Source organism: Manduca sexta, chromosome 20 (genome assembly GCF_014839805.1).
Source record: "Manduca sexta isolate Smith_Timp_Sample1 chromosome 20, JHU_Msex_v1.0, whole genome shotgun sequence".
Taxonomy (NCBI): Eukaryota; Metazoa; Arthropoda; class Insecta; order Lepidoptera; family Sphingidae; genus Manduca; species Manduca sexta.
The window spans coordinates 12,309,108-12,330,254 of NC_051134.1; the positions used below are offsets into that span (position 1 = coordinate 12,309,108).

At 33.4% G+C, this 21,147-nt stretch overlaps 1 protein-coding gene and 1 long non-coding RNA gene across 3 annotated transcripts; one reads left to right on the forward strand and one right to left on the reverse strand.

Moving 5' to 3' along the window:
* Window positions 1-1,128: 1,128 nt before the first annotated feature.
* LOC115449569 (retinal dehydrogenase 1) lies at window positions 1,129-13,260 on the reverse strand (the record flags this gene model as incomplete). The annotated part of the gene is given in 11 exon segments (XM_030177424.2): window positions 1,129-1,286; window positions 1,966-2,040; window positions 2,588-2,745; window positions 3,414-3,578; window positions 3,800-3,984; window positions 4,554-4,656; window positions 5,089-5,276; window positions 5,352-5,468; window positions 5,577-5,844; window positions 6,421-6,525; window positions 13,211-13,260. Coding segments are annotated over 11 exon segments (1,461 nt in total). The 3' UTR covers window positions 1,129-1,216.
* A 2,162-nt stretch (window positions 13,261-15,422) lies between these two features.
* LOC119189927 lies at window positions 15,423-18,874 on the forward strand. 2 transcript variants are annotated; one of them, XR_005112678.1, is made up of 3 exons: window positions 15,423-15,674; window positions 16,525-16,689; window positions 18,529-18,874. It is a non-coding gene; the product is annotated as an uncharacterized LOC119189927 (long non-coding RNA). The 2 variants fall into 2 exon arrangements; XR_005112679.1 differs by lacking the exon at window positions 15,423-15,674 and adding an exon at window positions 15,765-15,813.
* The last annotated feature ends 2,273 nt before the right edge of the window (window positions 18,875-21,147 follow it).

Below are 21,147 nucleotides of genomic sequence, written 5' to 3' on the forward strand. Positions count from 1 at the left end.
CAGACAAAAATTTTACTAATTGCATTTTTGGCATCAGTATCGAGCCCTAATCACCCCCTGATAGTTATTTTGGAATTATATTTCATGTACAGAATTGACCTCTCTACAGATTTATTATAAGTATATAGATAGCTGGGCTTTAACTTAGTTTAAAATTTGCTCGTAGTGAATATAAGCGTCCCAATTCAGACAATTTTGAATCTTCAGATTATATGCATTGGCAAATATATTCTTATAGAATATCATATTATATTATTAAGATTGTTATCCACGAATAACTGCAGTCGTCTCATAGTACCCTCATTCTTATCGATAAAAACAATGTCTAACATATATTTTATCTACGTATACTTATCTACATACTACATCAGATTCTTTAAACAAGTACTTACCTCACTTGATTTTATTATTTATTTAATTTTATTTACTGTTAGTGCTCACCTAGCAAACAAATTATAGAAAACCAAATTATGTTTTATATTCAATTCATTTCTGGTATCCCAAGGTACAGGCCTAGCCTAGTTTGGGTACCCCTGGCAAATATGTTATTTTTTGCTTTTCATAATGAGCTTGTAATTTGTAACCATTGAAATTGTAAACAAATTCAGTTATTTCCAAAAATATAAATTTAATAAAAAAAAAGTAGTTTATTAATTAAACGATTAAAAGTCAACAAACCTTTTTTATATAAGTAAAGATGCTTACAAATTGCAAAATAATCAGACCATAGATATCTCTATGTGTTTCTACATAATGTTTGTTATATTTTCGCTATGTTTCATATATAAATCGATTATCTCAAGTAAGCGATTACAAAACATTTACATCTATTGTGTATGTACTTAATGTCAGTGATTAAAAATACATCAATTATCGTGACAACGCAATGTTCTCAACAAAGAAGATAAATATAGCATGCTGTTTACTTTGCGTCTATATGTTAAATGTCGTATTTTACTATGTGTGTTTGATTCTATGCATTTATTAATATATAACAGCAATTAGTAACAAAGAAACCTTTCTGTGAAAACGGCATAAAAATTCGATCGGAAATGAAGTAGTCATTTAAATTTCTAATATTCTGTGGAAACTGTTTTCCGAATTGGTGTAAGTAAAGTAAAAATGTAGTAAATTTAAATAATGTTGAACATTTTATTGTTTCTCGATAAATTGTTAAATTTCATATAATTTTTGTCCATTTGTTCCTTTTAGCATTTTATAGCTTCTTAGGCAGGGCGATGGTAACGGTCTTAACTTCCAGATACTCCTCGACGCAGTGCATGCCACTGGAACAAAACAAATTAATAATACCAATAACAATTAATGCTTTGCAATTTAGTGCCGATGCCGTATTGGTTTCATTGAATTATTTTGGCCACAACGGAAAGTAAACTTGTTAATACAAATACCTAATTTACTGCTTCTTATAATATTTTTTTTTTTTCGAAAATTTTACTCTGTATCTATATCATACTGCACCACGGATTTACGCGTTATGGTATCGTGCAGATAATTTTTGTAAAAAACATTTGACCAGGGCCTCGTGAGCCTATTTTTAACTAAAATACGTGAATGTTTCGCGTGTTCAAACTTCAAGTAGTAAAATCGGGTAACCAGGGGAATTTTTGACATTTAATTTTGTCAAACGAGTGTAGACTGAGGTAGAAAATGACTGAAAAGCTTTAATTAACTCAACGCGAATATTTTACTATAACGCGTAAATTATTGCTAGGGATATTTACACAAATTATATTATTATTATTCTGTAGACTAAATTAAAGACTAAAGACAGTCCGTCGTGGCATCGCAACCAACAGCGAATATTGTAAGATACGATTGCTCTGGGTGTTGTCACAGTATTACCTTGCACAAAGAACCGAAAGGCAAGTACATTTTGGTACTCTGCCTTGCCTTTTAGGAAAGTAATAGATTAATATTATGCTATTATAATTGCAAAATACTTACTTTTCACGACCAATTCCAGATTCCTTGAATCCTCCGAAAGGATTCTGTGGGGCCGACGCTAAGTAAGTGTTTATCCTGTAGAAAGTCAACAACCAAAATTAATTGTAAATTAGTGTAATTTAACTCTAATTTATGATTGTATAATTTATAAAGAACAATGGCGTTCTGTATACATTTTTTGTTGGTATATTTTTTGTGTGTCTGTAGATGAAAATTATTTTTAAATACAGAGTTCGAATCTCTCCATAATTTTGTCGTTAAGTTTATTATTATAGGAAGCCTGGAAAAGGAGATATTACATTTGAAGTTTTTTATGGCATTTAAGTCTTAACTAACTAATTATACTGTTTAATGTCTTTGGTCTTAACTAAAGAAGACTCAATAACCACCATTTCCAATAAATAATCCCAATCGGTTTTTGCGATACCAAAAATGGATTAATCAGAATAAAGATTTTTTGACATACTTACAAATCACGTGTTATTCTGATTGGTTCATTCTGGGAATTGGATTAAAGATTGAGATTGGGATCGTTTATTAAAAACGGTTATAAGTAAGTAAATACCTGTTTATTCTACAAACCTTATATTTTTCGTATGTAACACAATATAAAATATCTTACCAAACAACGCCAGCTTCGACATGTTTGCTGTACTGCAGAGCGGTGTTGATGTCGCTGGTGAATATTCCGGCAGCAAGTCCGTAGTTAGTCGCGTTGGCACGGTCTACCACCTCCTCGAAAGTCTCAAATTTCATAATATTTTGAACTGGACCGAAGATCTACAAAAAAAATAAACACTTTTCTTTCGGAACGGTTAAGGCGGTAAAGCTCGGCGCTTAAAAGGAAACACTAAGTCTTCTTTATCCCGCAGCAAAATGAATCAAATAGGAAGATAGGGAGGAGACAGAATAATTTGGTAGTTTCAATCTTTCAAAAAGTACAAAGAATCTTTTTTTAAAAAATTATTACAAAATCTTTGCATAATCCCGTTCGTAAATTGTGCGCCGCTCAGTATGGAACGAATCGATCATGGCCGTTTGCTCAAAAATGGGACTTAAGCAGCCGTATTTTATTTTTTAATAAACGGCTTGCTTGGCTTGCTTGTCGATTGCACCCTGGATAACAGGGTGACATTTGAGGTTAAATATCATAGTACCTATGATATCCGACTTTAAGTGGCGATAAATGTAAGAAGCAGCTCCCTACAATGATTTCTATAGGTAATAACACTTTGATTAAAAACAATAATATTAAAATTCATTGTCTCATGATAAAACCAGCATGATGATGATAATATCCATCAAATGATAATCATATTTTGTACGCATGCAGCTCATGTATTTTACCTAATAAAAAAATCTAATCCCCATTCCTACTTTGATAAATATTAAAATTAAAAAAAAATCTATACGTTTTTTTAAAAATTCCATAAAGGTTTAAAAAATACCTCCTCCTTTGCAATAGTCATGTCATCGGTGACGTCAGAGAAGACAGTGGGTTCGATGTAGTAGCCTGTGGTGCCGACGCGTTTCCCTCCAGTCTGCAGCTTGGCGCCTTCCTGTTTGCCCTTCTCTATGTAGCCAAGGACTTTGTTCATCATTACTTCTTCCACCTGTTTTTAATGAATTAGTCTGAGCTATTGCTAGAATTCGGGTCTACAGACAAATAATTTTCTAGAATAGTACTCGAGCAACGAGTTGATGTTTTAGTAAGCAATTAAGAAATACATATTTCTAGGCGTTATATCTCATCGTTACTTCTAATTATTACTTTTACTTCTTTGTTTTATTCTAATCCAGTTAATTAGTATTTAACATTAGTATAATAATATACCTGTGGCCCATGAGTGGTGGTGGGATCAGCAGGGTTTCCGATTTTCAAAGTCTTGGCAAATTTGACAGCTTCTTCAACAAACTTATCATAGATACCAGATTGGACGTATAATCGTGAAGCGGCAATGCACATTTGACCTTGAAGACCAAATACACCCATCGCAGCAATCGGTACTGCGAGTTGCACTAAAACCAAGTAACATGGTAATTTTATTAGTTTACTCGAAAATAAATATTTCGGACAGGAGTTGTAAGACGAAAATTATTTTTGTTTTTCGTTTTTAAGCTACATAGATACTACAAGCTTGTACTCTATGATTCTTATAACAGGTAAAAAATACCCGCAATATTTAAATGATTATGGATGCACTTCATCGCCGGTTTCATGCGATACGATCTAACAAGAACTAGCAACACCATTCAGAACTTTGTATTACGTAGTGCGTGGAGTGCCACGTAGTTTCGTCGCCCTGAGACATGATATGGTAATTTTCTTAATGACTGCTGACTGAGCATTAATTACGCTAGCTAAAATATATTTCAACCCGGAACACAAGTGACTTGCACTCTGTTGCTTGGTGGCAGGAATAGACACTGCAATGGTACCAACAAGCGTGAACCCTTGCACCTAAGATACCTACCACAAATAAAGATAAATAGAAATAATATAGGATACTTGAAAATATACTGTAAGTGGGTTTTCATATATTAAAGATTTTGCAGAAAGTAGATATAAATTTTAAAGGAATACCTACAATTAGCATCGTTCATTATAACGAGGGGACTCTTGCCACCGAGCTCCAAAGTAACTCGTTTAAGGTTGTTAGTGCCAGCCGCCTTCTGAATTAATTTCCCTACCTGAAATATGAATTTATATTAAGCACTAATGAAAACATAATAATTATTGTCATCTTTATATAATACTCGTATTACAAACTAAATACTAGATCCATTTCTAAGAATGAAATAAGCGGACTTGGATAAAGGTCATATCGATTTAGTTTCATTTTTATTAGGTTGAACATTTTGAATGTTGCTTCATATGGTCAAGATGTTACATATAAATACGAAGTCTAAATTAAGTACCGCACTAATTATAAAGAGTATTCATTCGTTTCTTAATATTTATAATCTTTGAGACTACTAGATTCTAGAATTTCTGTCATTTATAAATCCATAATGATTGATGACAATATAAAAATACCCACCTACAAGATACTTCAATCCTTAAAAATGAAAATCATAAATTATAATTATAATATATTAAATTTTCCTTTATCAAATACTTACTTCAAGTGATCCCGTAAACGATATCTTGGCAACGTCGAGATGGTGAGTAAGGGCTACTCCGGCGTCTTCCCCGAATCCTGTCACGATGTTGACAACGCCTTTAGGAACACCGGCTTCCTTGAGCAAGGCTCCCAACGCTAACGCCGTCAACGGGGTCTGCTCCGCGGGTTTTACCACCACAGTGCAACCTGAATCAAGTAAGCAATGAAAATAGAATGTACAACAACAGAAGAACGTGGAGTGAAATTAGGTTTGACACTTACCAGCAGCTAACGCTGTGCATACTTTGTTCAAAAACATCAAAATCGGAACGTTCCAGGGCAGTATCAAACCGCAAACACCAACCGGTTGTTTCAAAGTGTATGAAAAAATTTCGCCGTCTGAAACATTTTTTTTATTATTTATGGAGAAGACTACAAACTAAATAAAATACATATTTCAAATTACATTATCTACTAAAGCAAATAACTGCATTCATTTATATTTACCAGCTGGTATTGTGTCTCCCTGGATCTTATCTGCTAGACTGGCGACATAACGGATTGTTGATGGGACTTTTGTCAGAAAGCTTTTGGCAAATTGCAGAATTATTCCATTATTATAAGACTCAAGTTCAGCTAAGTAGTCCGTATCGCGCGCTACTAGATCCGCGAATTTGTTGAGGATTTCGCCTCGTTTAGATGCGTCGAGCAGGCGCCACTCCGAGTTGCGGTGGAAGGCGCGCTTGGCCGCACTTACTGCAGCGTCAATGTCTTCCTAAATACCAAGAGATTTTTAGTCCACAATATTTTATTTATATATATTTATATATAATATTATCGACTCAAAATATATGTCTACCGGTTGCCCACGACTTCGTTCACGCGAATTAGGCAAAAAAAAACATTTGAATTTGTCGTGAGTTTTATACCGATACTGAGCGTTGGATAAGCGTACTTTTTGATTATTTACTTTTGCGTATGATTAAATATATACTGTCAAATATTGGGTGACGGATTGGATTTTGTCCGTAAATAACATATAGGACAGAAGTTCTCACAAAATATTATGTGTACCCAAAATATGCCTTTGTTTTGAATAGCTTATTGGTTATTGGTAGTAACGAACCGAATTATAACATTTTGGCAATTTCATAAATAGTTTCCAAGATACAGATAACTCTCTAAAATTTACGATGGTCCTTTTGACCCCCTTACTGGTTAAATAAACCATTCTTAGCGGCAACCTACGTCGTTTGAGGAAAACACGTACCAAATTTAACCCTTGTACGTCCAGTAGTTTGAACTGTAAGTTGTTGCCAACTTTTTATCTTATAAAATATAAAACACCTACCTTACCACCTCGCGCAACTGTTGCGATAACGGATCCATCGTGAGGTGAAAAGGTGTCGAAGGTGTCCCCGCTCTTGGCGTCCACCCACTCATTATCAATGAAAAGCTAGAAAACACAAACATATTGTTAACTTAATAATTTCTCTCTGATGATATATATATATATATATACATCAGATTAATGACTCAAGCACCGCGTAATACACCTTGATCAATTTGGCTCGTTTCTATTTTGTTGTGTACCTGCATGACAAATTTTAGCCCGATCCGTCCTGTGGTTTGGGCTGTGCATTGATAGAACACTATGTCAGTCAGTCAGTCACCTTTCAGTTATACAGTGTGTCCCAGAAATTAGTGTCAAGCGAAGGCCCAGAGATAGAGCACCCCTTGGGGTATCCGAATCACCTCCATGTATGTTCCGCGATTTTTCATAGTTTTCGAGTTATGAATATTTTCCTGAATTTGTGAAAATTTTCGATTTGAACGATTAAATGTTTTACTGACTTAAGTACTCGAATTTTTTTTATTGCAACATAATTTTCGTTAGTTGTACTTTTTTGCTAAAAACAATCAGCTTCGTAACTTTAATGAAAATTATGAAAATGTTGGTGTAAAGTGAAAAACTTACGTTCTATGAATTATAACTTAAATTTTCTTCTTTAAATTAAAAAACTAAACAGGTGACTTCGTGATTCTAAGGTAGGTCAAAAACTTCTCCAGACTCTCAACTTACATATTCATTAAAAAAACATAGTCCTTCATAGGGGCTATTTTAGCTAAAATCGGCCTTAAAAGACAGCATGGTAATTTTTTTTTTAAATTTTCCATTAGATTACAATTATTTTTTTTGACTTCTCATCACTCCTAAGGTTAATTAGTTTGTAAACTAACCACAAATTACTGCAAGAAAGCTATAAGTTAAATATTTGGCATATTCTTATGTTTAAGTTCAATAATTTTGCATGACTTGTTCTCGTGGCTTAAAGTTTGTAAACGTGGGTGTAACTCTTTTACCTGCGATTACAATGGACCGAGGGGATAAGAGACCGAATTATTGCTATATCGCGGAACATACATGGTGATTTTGCTGTTATGTGAAATTATTTTTTGGTTTTGAGTGGTTTTTGAAGGCGGTTTAATTTTTTTTTTAAATTATTTTTAAAAGTATTGTTTTGCTGAGTTATTACTTGTACGATAAAAGGAGACACTCTTTGAAGGGTGAAAATACCGAAAAAAATAATTTTATACTATATTATGTTATTTGACTTTGATTATTAAACGGTTTTTTTTTTATAAAACAGTGCCTACTGTAGTATAGAGTTAACAATTTTTTATAGTTTATTCATGATTTGTCCATTCTCGGTCTCGGTTCTCGGTCTCGGCCGAGATTTTATTTCATTCTCGGTCACGGTCTCGGTCTCGGCCGAGATTGAAAAACCCGTCTCGGTCGAGCCTTACTAGACACATAAAATTTGGTACATTTTGAAGAAAACAGTGCCACCTATCAGTTCTAAAACTTCCCATCGTAGTATCTTTCAAGGAAGAACAAAAAAAGTTCTTATATTTAAAACAATTTCATTGAAACCGAGATTCTAAAAAAGGATCCAAATGTAAAGCAACCAAAGTGCTTAGTCTTTGACTTGACTTGCTTAATCGACCATTTCCGTATGTCGAAACTCGAATGAATTCACCAATTTCCCCCTTCTGGGCCATATATGAGGTATATAGGAAATTTAGCTCATAGATGGACTATGCAACAAATATAGCTTTACTAGCAATTTTAATTAGGCACCGACTCCAAAATTGGTATCCAATATATACCTGTTATGTGAAATTATTTTTTGGTTTTGAGTGGTTTTTGAAGGCGGTTAAATTTTTTGTTAAAATTATTTTTATAATTTGATTTTTTGTGTTATTAAAAAATAGACCGTCTCAATGGCGTGTTTCACTCACGATACGACTATCGCGCTCCGGAGCTACACCTCTGAGTACCCCTGAAAAGGGGAAAAGGTGTGATGCTATATATATGTATGTAAGAAGTAGATTCAAGCAAACCTAACACAAAAAAACAACTGATATATTTGGCTCACAGTACAACTATCGCGCTGTGGTGTTACATCTCTGCCTACCCCTAAATATGGGGAAAAGGTGTGATGCTAAATACATATATGTATGCACTAGCTTTTGCCCGCGGCTCCGCACGCGTTATAAAGTTTTTCAGACTAAAGTTTTCCGTTATAAAAGTAGTGGTTTCCCGGGAGCCTATGTTCTTCCCAGGGTCTCAAACAGACTCCATACCAAATTTCATCTTAATACGTTGGGTAGTTTTTGAGTTTAACACGTTCAGGCAGACAGATGCAGCGGGGGACTATGTTTTATAATATATTTTTTACAACTTTTTAAGAGGAACAATCCCGTCATACATCATTGTTGCATAACTTTAACCGTTTACGCAGCGCACGCAACGGAAGCTCTCAAAACTAATAAATTGTCCCCGTGTTTGCAACATGTTTCATTACTGCTCCGCTCCTATTGGTCATAGCGTGATGATATATAACTTAGAGCACTCCAAAAACAAAGGGCTATTCAACACAAAAATATTTTTTTTATTCGAACCGGTAGTTCCTAAGATTAGCCATTATTGCCCCGCTCCTTTTGCGTATAGCGTGATGATATATAGCCTATAGCACTCCACGAACAAAGGGCTATCCAACGCAAAAAGAATTTTTCAGTTTGGACCGGTAGTTCCTGAGATTAGCCATTACTGCTCCGCTCCTATTAGGTATAGCGTGATGATATATAGCCTATAGCACTCCACGAACAAAGGGCTATCCAACGCAAAAAGAATTTTTCAGTTTGGACTGGTAGTTCCTGAGATTAGCGCGTTCAAACAAACAAACAAACTCTTCAGCTTTATATAATAGTATAGATGTAAGAAGTAGAGTCAACTAAACCCAACCCAAAAACATAACTGATATGTTTCACACACAGTACGACTATCGCGCTGAAATGTTACGCCTCTGCCTACCCCTGACACTCGGAAAAGATGTTATGCTGTATGTATAAGTATATGAGAAGTACACTCAACCAAACTCAATGCAAAAACATAACTAAAAACGTCATAGGAAAGCAAAATTCGCGATTTCGTTTTCTAGGACGACATAATTATTCTAGTTTTTTTAGTTTTAAAACCAAACTACTGAAGCGATATTGAAAAAAAATTATGGGACCAATCTTGGGAGAAATTTTTTCGAATAAAAAAAGAATTTTCCAAATCGGTTCATAAATGAACGAGTTCTGAGGTAACAAACATACAAAAGAAAAAAAAAACATTCCCGTCAAATTGATGACCTCCTCATTTTTTTTAAGTCGGTTAAAAAGTACTTACATTTATATAATTTATACGATGTTTTAAATATTGGATCCCACTGCTGGGAACATCTCTCCTTTACTACTGAGAGGGTTTAGGCATTCACCAAGCTGGCCTAATGTGGGTTTGTCCAAACAATCACAACGCAGACTGCCTACTCACTCACTCACACCGAGCGACGAATATGGCCGCGCGCTGATTTGAATCTCATTCTGTTCCGTACAAAGTTTCTCGGTAATTGCCGAGAATCTCGGCGGTTTTTAGCCGAGAACCGAGACAAAATTCTCGGCTGGATTTATAGCCGAGAATGCCGAGACCGAGACCGAGATCTCGGTCGAGCCTTAGTGTCTAGTAAACAGTTTAGTAAATACTTTAATGGCTTTAATCAAAATTTAAGTCTCATATAGCCATAAAATTCATACTGCACATTAAAAATTTTGTTTGTTAATAATATATTATTATCTATCGGACGCCCAATAATAAATAACAAAGCACTAGTGGTAGGTCTCTCGTAATGGTGCTATTGGTAGCTACCTATCACCACAAGATTTATATCTATCGCCAAGCAAAATTTTTCATGCACTGTTATATTCTGATTTGAAGTATATTTTTGTCATTATAGTCTGTGTTGAGACAACATCTATTGTCTCACTCAGGATGACAATTTCAGTGCAATACTACTGAGTGCTTTATAAATAATTCAAAGTTCTGGTGCTGTGACTGTTAATGGACAGTCGTGTCGCATACGGGCGAGGGGTCTTTTTTTTCATCACCCATTTGTAAAACAACTAACATGATTCTACTACAAACTGCCTCTTAACTAGTTGTAGGCTACCAGCAAATTAAATGCATATCCATTTTTGGTTTTGCGTCCACTATATCACCAACAATAAAACGACGCAACGAAAGACCAGCGCTGTCTTTGTTAGCGGCTTATGCCGAGTTGAAGTCCTTTTGTAATAACCATAGTTTTAATTACTCTTTGTTTGTTTTGTTTTGTATATATCAGTGGCGAAAGGTTTCCTAAAAGGAACCCGACACAACATATAAGTAGGTACTAATATGCATGAATGCGGTCTACAAATCATTCTTATAATAATTAGATTCTACATGAATGGAAGTCAATAAGAATCGGGTTATATGGACCTTTTGCTACTGGTGTTTATCATGTATGTGCATTGTGTGTGTTTATATTGTAATATTAAAAACGTGCAGGACTAAGTATTAGCAAACCGCTTAGGCTAAAACAGTAATTGACTTATACTTGGCCTAGCAAAATATTCTTTGCCGGTATAATACCGTAATTTAAAGAAAATTAAAAACAAACAAATAAAAAAGAAATATGCTATTAAAAATATAGTGTTAGTATAAGTGTTACAAAGTTACCCCAGCTATCGGGGTATTTTTGTTGCAGTCCCGATTTACAAAAAGGAAAATGTATTTAAGGTACCTATTTCAACTTTAATAAGTACTTGCATGGTTAAAAATTTCGAAGTTTCACACTGATAGATATTAGTAAACAACTTGTAACAAGACGATAAGATTCTTACCTAATTGATAACCGAATTAAAAATATTTGATAACTAGATTATATAAGCTAAAACTTGCTGACTCATCACGTGAATAATATAATATCAATCATTTTAAAGGTCTCTAATAAATATGATTTAATACGATCAAAGTTCAATCTTCTAAGGGAAAAATTCTGGCATGAATGCCGCATTTTTCTAAATTGAGCTTTGATTAAAATACTATTAATATTATCAAAATGACGTTATTGATTATTAATAAACCCGTGCTTGAACGAAAAACCAGTAGATGAAAAAATGCATTTTCCTTTACATAGGAACATGAAAAGAATAAAATAATATGTCAACCCTGACAAAGGGGATAGGTCCCTACTAAAAAAATACCGTTTTAGGGGACCTTTAAATTCCACATCATTGTAACTTTTTTATATTTAATCATAGGGCCTACTGCGAAAAACGAAATCCATAGTTTCGGATGACGGATCTCTTGTTTTGTTATTAGGAAGTGTTACGGATCCGATGACGGATTCGACGACGGATCCAATCCATCGCAATATTTCAAACATGGAATTTGTAAGAATTTGTAGTGTTTTGCCATACCTTTTTAAAACCATTTGCGAGGATAAAGTTCCACTGCTTTCTCCAAAATAGAAAAATACGGGGAATTAAACCTACCACTAAGGTAAGTTACAGAACGGTGAAGGATCCGAAGTAATTTGGTAGTAAATTTAAATCCGAAGTTTCTCGTTTCTTCGTTGCGGACCGACGTTTCGACGTTCGTTTTACTAGCAGTAGTACTAATTAATACTATAAGTATACCAAGTCCTGAGCTATTTCTAAACAAAAATTTTATTTTTATAAAACATAACACTCAATATTCAAGTTTAAGTTTGGCAGAAAACAGTATAAGTAATTTTATTATTATTTCACTTTCTATTACAGTATAAATTGTTTACAGGTTCGAGGAGCTCCTGCCATGGCTATAGTTGGATGTTTCCCACTAGCTGCGGAGTTACTAAATGATATGTTAGACAAAAAGCACATGAGGTAAGGGTCAGATAATGTTACTCCGAAGAAATAAAATGTGTAACACTTAACGTACTGTAGCAAAACAATCTTTATTATTTACAAGCTGATATCATATACGCATTACGTCTAAATATTTGTATGATAAATGATATCACATTTGAAAGTTCACTTAAAACTCGTCTTTAAAAAAATTAGGGAGTCCAATATTTTAATTTTAAAATGTATTTTATGATGTAATACATTTAGAGACTAAATATCGCTAACATATTTCACAAATCCCAAATATGAGAAACCCAATAACTAGAGCTATTAGATAAGTTTCTTATGGCATTTAATAATATCATAATATCAGCCCTGTATTATATACTGTCCCACTGTTAGGCACGGGTCACCTCTACTACTGAGAGGGAATAAGCCTTAGTCCACCTTATTGGTCTAGTGCGGATTGGTAGACTCCAGACATCCTTAAAATTTCTATAGAGAACTTCTCAGGTGTGCAGGTTTCCTCATCGATGTTTTAATGTGTAAAGAAGTTAAAAAAAATTATATCATAAAATTATTTTTAAAAGCAAAATTGCACACTTTGAAGACACAAACCGACATTTTAAAACAATATTAATTCGGGTAGCAACAGGTATGAACGCATTGACATCTTGAAGCTTGCATTGAGAGCCTGAAAGAGATTTAAAGGTGCACAGTTCACCTCTATTATTTTTGATGTGTTTGAAGCTTCTGTCTAGAAATACTCTTAATCAAAGAATGAAATAAAAATTAAAGTTTAAGTTCATTTTATATGTAGATCCGAGGACAGTGCATACTTTTATTAATTTATAATATGCGGTTAAGTACTCTTTTTAACTTACCTTCGTGTATTTTATCTGCGGTGCCATTGTCACGTAAACCTCCAGAACGTCTGCACATAAATGCAGAATTAAAAACCGTTAGATATCACAATAAGCCCGGTGTAAAAGATACAGTATGTATCGTTATCATTATCAGAATGACATTTACTTACTTATTATCTTTGTGTGGAACAATAAACACAAGTGAGAAGGGTTCCTTTTTTTTATACCGTTTTATAAAAAATGCTTCTAGTTCCTACTGGGTATGTTCCAAATATTCCCATCCGCATCCGAAAGCGGGAATCTTCCGAATTCCGCATTAATTTTAACATGTGTATTCTCATCCGCATGCACGTTAATCAAAACGGATTTATTATGGAATTATGCAGTATGCATCTTTGCAAAGCAGTCTTAACAAAAAAAAGCTGCGATGGTAGGCATGGCAAGATATTGAAAATATAATGCACAATTTTTTTAAATAGTCTTAATATAAAGAGTATAATAAAATCAAGAAAATGAAAATTACGATAAATTCATACAACCACGGACGCCTATTATACCTACATATATTAGTACGCCTTTGCTAGAACGCTATAATGGACTTAAGTGCATACAGCTAACCTAACTAACTTCAGGTTTATGTGACATAACTTTCAAAACAACAGACGTACACAGTGTGTATTTACAGTTGATATTAATCGAGTCGCCGGAGTAAAACTAAGATTTACTAAATGGATGGTGGTAAAAGTTCGAAATGAAAGATGATCTCACAACATTTAGAAAATTTGCCATTTAGAGTCAGTAATATTATATTTTACCGGGATACCTTAGGATTTATCGTAATGTGTGATTTTACAGTAAAATATTGTATAAACAATACACTAGTAACTGTAGGCTGGCCAATAGGGCAACCGCCCAGGGTCCTATGCTTCGAGGGGCCTCACGTTTACAAGGGGGATAAAGTAAAGGCAATGCCATCCTTCGATAATCGGGTACAAAGATCTACCGCACAGAGCCTCGCATTATTTTAAGGCCATTACTGAGGTACAGCCGTGCCCTTACAACCATGTAAGTATTACGCGGCCTACCGCTCAAGGTCACGTGATCCAAGGAGCTTCGTACTTAAAAAATCAGAGTAACTTTAGTTAATAGAACCATTATGTAATAGTTGCGACTCGCGACCATCACGAAACAAGTATGTACTTAATACAAAATAATTTATGTGGGAGGCCAGCAAGCTTCTTGATCTATAATACTTACTGTAGTACCTACATCAATTAGGTAAGTAACGTTAGTTAAGCTTTTTAGGATTCCGTACCTTAAAGGAACCCTTATAGTATTACTTTGATGTCCGCCTGTTTGTCGACAGACACTCAGAAACGCGTAGTGGTATCAATTTGAAATTTATATTCCTCTCGGGTCTACGGTCTTTTTCAACTGTAAAAATATTAAACTTATGAGGGAAAGTGAACAAAAGATATGGCCGTTTATATTTTGCGGTTTCCAAGAGGAATCAGAGCTTATAGGGTTCTTCCGCAAATCTAGAATCATGAAATTTGGCAAGAAGCAATGTCTTACAGTACCTACATAATATAAAAGAAAAGCTCTGAACACCGTATATATGAGAAATACTTAATACTTATATACATACCTTTTGTACAAGTTCATACAGAACCTCGGTACGGAAGACCAACTCGCACTTGTCATTGCCCTAATCCAAAGACCGTAATCTATGAACTTGCCACGGGCTTCTCCGGTGTTGCCATCATCTTGTTCTTCTTCTTCCTAAAGAAAGCGGCTAATGCTATTGTCAAAGTCCAAAGACTATGTTGCCAAGTAATTGTTGTATTAAATGACTATATCTTGACAGTAATGACAGATTGTAGGATTTTTACCTCAAATTAGGGATATTTCATCACATGACAGAAAAATTTATAAAAACGATATCTGAACGAATTTTGCGGAAATAAATGAATTATATTCAGAGCCAAACACAACAGATATTATAAAAAGAACTATTTTTCAAATCTGTTTTTCCAAAAGCCTTATTTAGGGGTTTCGCGGTTTCTTAGTTAAGTTTTGGAATTATTATAAAGTTGTTGCTATTGTCTTACAACATTGCTTTTTTTTTTTTTTTTTTTTTTTTTTTATTTATTTCTGTCCATGGATACAAGTCCTTCAGACGCATACATAAATTATTTTACCTACTATATTAAACAAATAGTTCTTAGTTATAAAATACAAATAGGAGTTTTGATACAATTTACAATTAAATTTTCTTAATAGTACGACTAATGTAGATAAACAAAGCTTTATACATTTGAATATTGGATAATATATCTTCCAATTGGCGGGGAATACTTTCAATGTTACTATTTACACATGTACCACTATCACATAAATCGTTCGCTAATAATAAACGGTCAATTCCAAACGCAGGGCACCGAAGTACGATATGATCCAAATCAGCATTTGCTTGATTACAGTAAGAACATCTGTTACTATTCACTAAATGAAGTCTATAAAGATGTGCTGGAGTCAAACAGTGTCCCAACCTCATGCGGGTGATGCAGCTAAAAACTTTCTGTCAATATATTTGTGTTGATGATACCAAGGTTTCGTTGGTAATTCTTTCTGTATTTTGCTGTACCATTTTCCTTTTGGTCTGCAGGGTAAAGTCCCAGTATTCTTTCCATAACAGTTTATTGCTACTTTTGTACAAGCTGTAATAATCGGTAAAATGGACCTTCATCGACTCTGTGTGATCCTCATCAGGGTTCGCGTGGGTTGCCTTATCTGCTATTTCATTTCCACGTATGCCACTGTGTGATGGAACCCACAAAAATTCTATGTTAAGGTGTTTCTCATCTCGGAGTTGAGTTAACTTATTTTTAATAGCGTGCACCAAATAATTTATTTTATAGGAAATGTGGAAATTATTTAATGAACACAAAACACTCTTAGAATCTGAAATTATTAAAATATTACTTACATTCGTATTTACATAGAGCAATGCACAATAAATTGCATATACCTCCGCTGTAAATATACTACAGTTAGTACTTATCTTCATACATTTTGTATAATTAAGTTGAGGATCATAAAATGCTGCTGTACAGTAACTATCAGTTTTGGATCCATCTGTATATAATAAATAATAATTATTTTTGCTATTCTTAAATTCTAAAAATCAGTATTGTCATGTACAGTATTTACATGTATTATAGGACAATCAATAAGAACTTTAAATGAATTAGTATACAATGGCCAGTTACTATATTTTTGAATATGCTTAGAATTCTTTTTAACCAAGTTATAAATTGTTTGGATTTCAGGTATTGTCCCATGTACAAGTGAAGGAGCAGTGACTACATTAGATGAGACTGGTTCTATGTCCAGAGGACTCAATTCGAGTTGTTTGTGAAGAATGCTATTGTTTAAGGATACTATTTTCAAATAAAATCTTTGGGCCAACTGTAATCTACGCAAAACCAGAGGAGGTATACAAGTTTCTATTTCTAGTGAGTTAATAGGTGTTGATCTCATAGCTCCACAAATGAGTCGCAGGCCCATGTTTTGTATCACATCTAACTTCTTTAAATGAGTTCTGCTAGCATTCATGTAGGCTAAACTGCTGTAGTCAAAGTGACTTCTAATTATACTCTTATACAACATAGCCATTGTTTTTGGGTCAGACCCCCCAGTAAGTGCCTGCTAAATGTCTTAGTAAATTAATACCATTTAATGCTTTTTACAAATATGTTTAATGTGTTCATCAAACTTAAGCTTATCATCAATAATAACTCCTAAAAATTTGTGTTGTTTTACCAATGGAATTTGAGTTGTGTTGTAAAAATATTTACATCATCTACATTTAACTGTTTACTAAAAACTAAAACTGAACTTTTGAAGGGCTAATATCAAGTTTAAGTTTATTATGATAGAAATTGTACAACTGTTTCAGTGCATTGTTAATGTTACTTTGAGCAACATGCAAATTTTGATTTGTGCTATACAAAAGCAAGTCATCTGCAAATTGTAGGATCTTAACATTTGTTGTGTCAACATATTTTGAAATTTCTGAGGTATATAAATTATATAATAGTGGCGACAGTGTAGCCCCTTGCATAACACCTCTATTTACACATCTAGGCCCATGCAGTTTGTCATTATACTTCACATATACAGTTCTATCACTCATAAAGTTATACAACCACTTTAAAACTTGGGCAGGTATACCTGTGTTGTATAAAATCTGAATGAGTTCTTCTATATTAACATTATCAAAAGCACCTTTTACATCTAAAAATACACATATCATATTGGAGTGACTTAATTTAGCTTGTTTTATGTCAAATATTAATGATACAAAGCTTTCAGAACAACTTTTGCCTTTTCTGAAGCCAAACTGTACTGAAGGAATTACATTAGTTGACTCAATGAAATAATCTAATCTTAATTTTAACATATTTTCAAATAGTTTACCCAAACATGAAGATAATGAAACTGGCCTATAAGATGTTGCACTGTTTATGGGCTTATTAGGTTTTAATATAGGAATGACACATTGAGTTTTCCAGGTAGTTGGTATTACTATTTCCTTCCACATTCTATTGTAAATACTAAGTAAAATGATTTGTGCATTCAAATGTAATTTTTTAACCAATAAATATGGAATGTCGTCTAGTCCGGAGTAGTATCTCTTCTTGATTTCAAAGATATATGTAATTCATTTAAGTTAAATGTACTATTAAGAAATGTGTTAATATCAGTTTCAGTTGCACTTTCAAATAAATAAGTTAATCTATCTTGACTGATTTGTGTTGTGTCTGTTAAATTATTTATAAAATCAGGAACCCAGTCATCATTAAAATTTCTGTTTTTGTCACTAATCCCTATCCTCTTAAATTTTCTAACATATCCCCATATTCGAGAAATTGGTGTTAGTCTGTTGAAACTACCACATAAGTTTTGCCAAGAAGTAATGCTCTCCTCTTTTAATATTCTTTTCTTAGCAGCATCTAACTTTTTATATTTTATCCAATTTTCTATTGTAGGCTGTGAAAAATAATCTTTCAGAGCTTTCTTAGAATTATTTACGACATCAGTACAGTTCTGATTCCACCATGGAACAGGTTTTCTAGAAATTGAGTTAATTGATCTTTTTTTAACTTTAGGAATAGTTTTATCTCTTAAGTTTTTAATATTTGAACAAAATTATTATACAATGTTAGGGAACTATCATTGACCAGATCCAAAATGCGAAAATCCGTTTTCACTCAGAGAACAGTATTCAGGCCAATTTGCTTTGCTATATATATATTTACTTTCATTTACAGGAGAGACACAGTATGATGATGGTTGCACATTTATCTCAAGAAAAGTTGGAAGGTGGTAACTACCCATTGGGTCATCATGAACATACCAATTGCAAAGATGAGCAATAGAAGAACTAGTAAGAGCCAAATCTAATGCAGCAGCCTGTCTACCAGGATAAGGGACCGTTGTTGTAGATCCATCATTTAAAATGCATAAATCACAATCATCTATAAGGTTAAACAAGCATTTACCCCTATTGTTGTCATAATTAGATCCAAAAGCCATGTGATGAGCATTAAAATCACCCATTATAACACAAGGCCTTGGTAAGGAATTTATAAGTCTCTTCAATTTTAAATCATCAAATTGATTAGTGGGTGGACAATAAATACAAAGTAAATATATACAGCTTGTGCCAGTTTTTAATGAAATACATATATTTTGTATGGACTCATGATACAAAGTGTCTATTATACTGTACTGTAAACCATGTTTGATTAGTATACCGACTCCATGATGAGGGTTTTGGATACTTTATAATGAAAATTATATGATGGGAAATTTGGAATTCTAGTGTTGGGTTTTATCCAAGTCTCATTAAGAAGACAAATGTCAACAGACTTTTCAACTAATAAATTTTGTAATAAGGCTTTTTACTCTGCAAACTTTGTATATTATACTGTAATATTTGTAAATAATTATCCATTAAATTAAATTTGATAAGAATATTTCTTTAATTTTCTTAGTAGTAAGTGGAGTATTGTCGGAATTATTACCTAGAGTAACAATGGATTTCACTATTGCCTTAAGAATAATATCATTATTAGCTATTTCCTGTACATTAAGTTCATTATCTTTAGAATTATTTGTATTTATTTTTGTGGGCAATGCAGGGAAAGATTTGTCATTATAGATAAGTGGTGTACTCACAACAGTGGCATACGAATTCTGGAAATATTTGTTTTTTCTCCTCCATTTTCTTCTTTTTATTGGGCAATCTCTGGACACTGCTAAGTGGTTACCCCCACAATTTATGCACACTATTTCTTCCACGTCACATTCTTTTATAAGAGTGCTTTCCAGCACATGATGAGCAATTTTGGATTCCTCGGCATACCTTTGCAGAATGGTTAAATTTAAGGCATTTGAAACATTGAAGGAGTGGAGGTATATATTGGGTAACTTGATATCTAAATAATTTTATATAAGCATACTGGGGTAAGGATGTTGAGGCAAATGTTACTATGACTGTACCCATAGGTGTTAATATACCATCCACTTTCCTCATCATTCTTTTGATCGAAATAATTTCACTGTCACAGCTGATATTCCTGTATATCTCTTCGTTACTCATATCTTTGGGTACATATCTTAATACTCCCATTTTTTCAGTTAGATAGGAGGGAATGAAAGCTTTTAATTTATTTTTAATAAAAATCTTCCATTTTCAAAAACTGTTGGCAGCTCCCGCTGTTTTGAAGGATACACCAATTTTAAAGCATTTATTCTGTGTACTCCAATTATGCCTTTGACATTGTCACAAAACAGATTTGTTAATGTAATAGGGTTTTATTCCCCACTTTTTCATTTTCAGTCGACTCAACATAAACTATATATTCACAAGTACCATTTTCCAGGAAAAGTCTCTTATAATTAGGCTTTATAAAAATTTTATATTTGTCCAAATTACTGGCCTTAGGATCACTGGTGGAAATTTTGCATATTTCCTTTTTGATATCTCCAGGGTCCTCTCCATCATTGGGAGGACCCATTGTGGAATACTTTATTTACAAAACTATATTACAAAGTATTTATCAATATTTACTAGCAAAAAATAAAATAAAATTTAAGCGATATTAAAAATTGCCGCCTTATTTGACTTCCCGCCAAAAAGTCCTCAGTATCACAGATCTTACAACATTGCGTCTAAACACGGTTGCCAGATGGGGGTTCTGCACAAATTTGGCAGAATTTAAGGCTATGGAGGAGGGGGTTAGGGGGGAAGCTTTAGAGGTATTGAATCGATTCAGAGCTACATTACTTACTATGCAATATACTCCTTTTAGAGGGAAAATCCGGGATTTTTAGTCGCGAGTTCTATTGAAAATAATAAATTTTAGGGCTTTTTATCTGAAAATCCTCTATTAAAGGGTATTTTACCTTAGAGTTAGTGTATTACAAAACAGACTTCTAACAACATTGTATTAAAATGTCAGTTTTAGATATCTGTCAAATGTCAATTACAACAGTTTTAAATTTGTTATTGAGTGTCTGACAGTCGAGTTTATTTATCTCTAATGATTTTATCTATATTTACTTAGTATGTCTGTCCTGCGTATTACATGCGCACATGTTTTATAACTCTTTACACCCTATGCACATGAATTAATAAATAAATTAAATTTATGGTAATATATAACTTTTATAAGTTGTGGTATTGAATTAAATCACAAGAGCTCGTGTACATGGGATTTTAAATAATCTCTGAATGTAATCATAGCATATCCTGGACTGTGCGTATATTGTTTTGGAAAAATGGAAAATCATATCAACAACTTCGCACTAACATTTCAGGAATAGTATGAGTAAGTTAATATTTTATTATAAGTAGAAATTGTTCATTTTATTTTTATTATTTT